The sequence below is a fragment of the Toxorhynchites rutilus genome, chromosome 2, assembly GCF_029784135.1.
Source record: "Toxorhynchites rutilus septentrionalis strain SRP chromosome 2, ASM2978413v1, whole genome shotgun sequence".
Taxonomy (NCBI): Eukaryota; Metazoa; Arthropoda; class Insecta; order Diptera; family Culicidae; genus Toxorhynchites; species Toxorhynchites rutilus.
Genome location: NC_073745.1, coordinates 198,270,012 through 198,275,671, shown reverse-complemented (window position 1 = coordinate 198,275,671; position 5,660 = coordinate 198,270,012). Strand labels below are relative to the sequence as shown.

The 5,660-nt window shown below is 36.6% G+C and overlaps 1 protein-coding gene across 1 annotated transcript; it reads left to right on the top strand.

Moving 5' to 3' along the window:
• Positions 1-3,839: 3,839 nt before the first annotated feature.
• Positions 3,840-4,522, top strand: LOC129771920 (nuclear pore complex protein Nup98-Nup96-like). Its single transcript, XM_055776065.1, has 3 exons — positions 3,840-3,945; positions 4,012-4,124; positions 4,195-4,522. Exons 1-3 carry the CDS (start codon positions 3,912-3,914, stop codon positions 4,327-4,329), a joined length of 282 nt encoding a protein of 93 aa, XP_055632040.1. The 5' UTR covers positions 3,840-3,911; the 3' UTR covers positions 4,330-4,522.
• The last annotated feature ends 1,138 nt before the right edge of the window (positions 4,523-5,660 follow it).

Below are 5,660 nucleotides of genomic sequence, written 5' to 3'. Positions count from 1 at the left end.
GATCCCAAAAATCATTTTTTTCCACTTTTTCCCAAAATGACTTTTTTCAAAAATTTATAACTTTCAAACTACTCAACCGATTTAGATGATCGACATATCAAATTTAAACCAATGAGCTTTAATTGAGAAATATTTAACTTGCATATAATATGGATCCTATTTTTAATATGGATTGAAAGCTGAGAATTTTTTACATAAAATATCTCGATATCAGAGATGCTATTTTTTTCGTTTTTGAAATATGATTTTTCAAAACTAATCGATGGTTTGAAAAACAATTTTTCCCCATTTTTCCCACTACAAAAAGTCATAACTTTCGAACTATTGGACCGATTAATATCATCGACATATCAAATTGAAGCTTACGAGTTATTTTTCTTTGAAAAAATATTACTTTTGCGGAAAAATTGAATTTTGTTTTTGTAATTAATTATTGAGATAGTTTTTCATAGTTTTCTCGGTTAAAGATAGGAGCGCTATATTTTTTTATATTTTTTATGTAAAGCTGAGCATTATTCACCTAGCATATCTCGATATCAGAGAAGCTATAATTATCGTTTTTAAGTTAGAATTTTGTAAATTTAACATGTTTTAAGTCTTCGATCAATATTCATTCGAATCAAGTGACTAAACTAGACCTATGCTACTAGAATCCAATCTTCCCGCAAGTGTGAATTTTGCTTATTGGCTTCAATTTAATATATCGATCATCTAAATCGGTTCAGTAGTTCAAATGTTATGATTTTTTGCAGAAAGTTATTTTTGGGCAAATGGGGAAATTTTTTTTTTAAATCACATCTAAAAAACGAAAAAATAGCAACCCTGATATCGAGATATGTTGTGTAAAAAATCCTCAGCTTTCAAGAAAAAATATAAAAAAATATAGCGCCCTCTAGTCCAAAGTCATAAAAAAATAAAAAACCACTACAATCAATAATTACTAAAATATATTTATTTTTTTTCGCAAGTTAAATATTTTTTAATAAAAGGCTAAACCATGTCTGTCGTAACAATATCGAACAGTAACCCATATTTCGTCATAAGCAGACCCGAAAGCAAATGTAAGTTGTTGAAAATAGAATGATAATTTTTATTCGATGTTGTTTAAATACTTAGAAGACATAGTCCTGACTTAACTATTTTTCAATAAATCTCCTTGCATTTCAGCAAAACAATCTTATCTAGAACAGAAAATAATTATCAGAGACAATTTCGTTCAAGATTTTTCCTTACCTGCAGAGAATGCAATTTTTCATTAATTGTGAATAACCGTATCCTCTCTTTCGTCTGCAATGATGTCAAGGCAAAAGTACTTATGTGTATGAGTTCCAAACTTCATACACACCAGATGGGCCAACCAGAAGGACTGCCGGGCCGCAGGTTGAGTATCGCTGGTCTAACGTCATGTGTATTGATATATACTAAATATAATAACTTTTCTGTATTAAAACTATGGAAAAATGTCATATGGGGAGTCAAATATTTTTGATGTGATGAATAGATGTGATGAATGTTTTACAGATATGTATGTAAATTTACAAACATATTTGTAAATCTGGCATCTCTGGTGGTCTGAAAATTTATTGCAAGAAATCGCTTGAAAACATGCATGAATTTGCTTGGGAATGAAGTGAATTGAGTCCGCACCACTTAGGTCACAGGCAGTGTTGTAAACGGTCGACATTTCTCTCAACCATCACATACCGCCCTTGCTCAAGAGTTACGGCTCAATATGTATTGCGAATGTAACCAAGAATGCATTGCTCGGTTCTAACAGTCACATCAGAAATAAACACACAGCCGCAAACACGACTATCAATTGAACGTTTATATGTTTTCTCTTTCTGTCGACCGTACCCAGAAGAGCGATGAAAATATGCTATTTCCATTCTACCATTCGTGCTCATAACCATCCCTCAATTCCGGCTAATATGACTGTAGTTTTAATGTCATTTGACATTAAAACTGCAGTGGTGTGCATTCTTTTTCTCCCTTTATTCTGCATTCAAGCGTAGCTGCACATATACATCCACCTGCTCACTCACACATCCATAAACGATGGATGGTATTTAGACGGATTGCTATATCAAAGCAACCGTCGAACTCTCCCCTATCAAGTGCGAATGTGTTGAATGAACGTTTTCAGCGGTGAGCGTTCCCCGTGAACACTGTTGTTTAATTACGGGGCGATGGATATCTAATGGGCACCTTACACGATCAAACTGATTGACAATAAGTGTCTTCAATATCGTGACAGCTAGGCTTTCGACATCCGATCTAACCTCAATCAATATTTTGCCACCTTACACGGTCAATATCGCCCTCAACCCGAGACAACGAAAATATCCGCGATGGCTAGTGGTGACATTCGAGTTTGGGATTCCATCAGATTAGAAGGCTAAATTGCAATTTTCAATTGGTAAAATTTGAATGAAAATATCTACTTGGTATTATTTAATTAGTTGAAGCGCGTAGTCCTAACTCTAACTTAACCTATTTTCTATGAATTTTCAGATATTCCTACTAAAATTTATTATTATTATATAACGTCAGTTTCAGATACAATTTTTGTGTGGGATTTTCTCACCACTTGCAGAAAAAAAGTGATTTGCATTCACATAGAATACTAATTTGATTTGGAAAAGTTAATTTTCATTCATAATTTACACTTTAAAACTCGTTTTTCCTTCTCAAAAACACATCATAATACTCGCTTCACAAATACAGACTGATCCTTTCAGTTTCAGGGATGCCAAATTATTTTAGATTGTGAAAATATATGCAAATTATATTATCTGCAAGCAAATGTTTTTATTCGATAAATAAGACTATGACAGTAGAACCCCGATTATCTGTATCTGTATCTATTTCTGTATTGATAAAACATAGTTTCTATGTTTAAAAATCATCCCGACTATTCACGGATAATCGGGATTCTACTGTAACTTGAATTAACACGTGATGTTTTATCACCTGTGATTTTCCCAGATCTTCTCATTCTCCAAATTTTATAGCGGAGTGTGAAGAAACACACAACTTAGACTAAAGTGGCTGCCCCGCTCGCTAGCGCAAAGAATGACCGAGTTCAATGTTTTAAACATTCCTAAGACGTTGTTAATTTTCATTCACTCTCTCACCATCACATTGTCAGTTACTTTGAGGTTTTGGTTTGTATCGCGAAAAGTACTGTATTTTGCTATTTTAGGTACAGTAATTTACATTTAATGCGACATTTTTCTAATTGGACAGACCTATATACGACACGTTTAGTTAGACATTTTTGTAAACATCGAGTTCGGGCCCAAATTATGGCCCCACATTGACATTCGCCGCCAGACGTCGACGCTGTACCACTCTCATCTTCAATGTCCAATTACAGGTCAAATCGCCTCCAATGCGACACTGAGTGGTACTCCGGCATGTCGCATTAAATGTAAATTACTATATCAGTTTTCCAAACCAAAAGCTTTCATTTATGATTGCTACAATTTCAGAAGTTTATAAATTTTAATTGCAATCGCAAAAAAGACTAACAAACATTAAATGTCCGCTTGCAAATCTGGCAACTCAGTCTGGAAGTCCGTGAGGTAAAACGTCAACATCATGCATCCATATGAAATGTCACGATATTGATGCCCGAAAATCAGAAAATCCGGATTTCTGCGTTGTCGGCCATGTTCAGCTGTCATTATGCTCTCAAATGTCATCATATTGTCAATAAATTTGACCGTGTAAGGTCCGCTTAATGTATAGGACGAAAAAAAGCCGAAATGTCATATGACATTTTTAGTTCGACGGTTGTTTGACTGTTCATTTTATGATGTTCATTAATGACACAGCACATACGTCTCCATGAACAGTCATACGATGGTGACCATTAGCAACACTGGTCACAGGCGCACGAGGGCATCATGGAGTATATTGCCTTGGATTGTGTTATTAACGGTGGGTAGTGTCTTTCGACAAATTGATCGAGTTCTTAATTACCCTCTGTTTTTGTTTTGTTCACAGACAACTTCCCTTATTCGAAATCAGTATTGATCGAGATCAAGGATGTGAAACAAATTTCCAACTGGTTCATCAAGGGCAAAATTTTGAGCGACTTCATCGAGCTGAATGTGAAGGTCAGTTTTTGTTCAATTAAACACACCAAAATAGTTCTCTCTTCTAATTCTTATAGGGTATTCCACACAGTTCGACCTGACCCGGAACACGATCGACGATGAGGTGTCCGCAACTCGACTCGAGGAACTCAAACCAAAACTGTCCGATCTGTGCTCGGCGATCAAGATGTTCCCCTGTCCGACACAAAAGTATCGGTTCAGATAGAGCGAAATCACCCAGTTGTTGGCATTTCTGATACGTCATTCATCGCCCAGGATCCGCTTATTGACAGCTGTGCGTTGAAGCTAAATGCGTTCGAGAAGCTGCCCTTGCTACAGGAGTACGTGCACCAGGAATTGCGATTGCGACATATGTATGCTGAGCGCGTTTCTGGACGAAGAGATAGTGAGATAGTGTTTGAAGGAAAATTAATATGTAATTTTAATCGTAAGAATTATTACTGCATTGGTGGAATAAAATAGACAGTCTAGAATGGATGAATAAGCATATATTCTCTCGTAGGTAAATTCTAAGGATAATCACAGGAACTGAACACATACCACATATAATTAAGTAGAGAACCCCCCCCCCCCCCAGCTTGTTACGAAATGATATAATTATTGGTTCATCAAATTGTACATTTTTCTCTAACCGTTTTTCTGAGACTGTTGAAAAAATATGTGGCAACAGAGCGTGTGAAATAAATCATGCTAGTTGTGTATGTTTGGAAATAAAAAAACTTAGCGTGTGGATAAGTACACCGCAACTGGACTAAAGTTAGTTTTTTTGTAATACTGTTTATTACGGCCAGTTTTTTATCCAGGAGGTTTTTCATGTATATTTATTATAAGAACACCGCTCTGATGTGCGAGTAGTGTACGCGAGGCCTGGCGTGCCACACCCCGGCCGAATGTACTCTCCAATGGACACAAATTTGGGAAGGCTCGTGGTTGCCGCAGCAGTTGTGGTTTCAGGATTTTCCATATGCAATCAGCTGCATGTAGCTGAAATATTTGCAATGTTTACCTGTCATTCCACTATACAAATAAATGCATGTATGTGTATGTGAATGATGTACGGTTTTGTGTAGTGCGAGGACTCTTTCACATTGTTATCCGGTTATCCGTCCAAACCCAGCGGCGTTTTTTGAAACCGGTCCGGCAGAAACCGGATAATGTGTAATCGGCCTTAGGCGGCTCGCACACCGGAGCAACAAGCAACTAGCAAGCTGCAATACGCAATATGCAACAGGCAACATATTTTGTTGTTCTTCGCATGCCAAAGCAATAATAACGCCTGACATTATGCAAACAATCTACTTAATGTACGAAACATGTCAAATTATGAGCGATAAGTTGCTCTTCAACCGACACGTCGTGTTGCTAGCGATATGTGTTGCTCTGTAAAGGCGATAGCGATATCGTATTGCGTCGGTGTGCGAGATCACCAAAAATCAAATGGAAAAATACATTGGCGATAATATTGCTTTTTGCATGTTGATAGTTGCTAGTTGTTTATTGCTCCGGTGTGCGAGCCGCCTTATGAAAAGCTTAGTT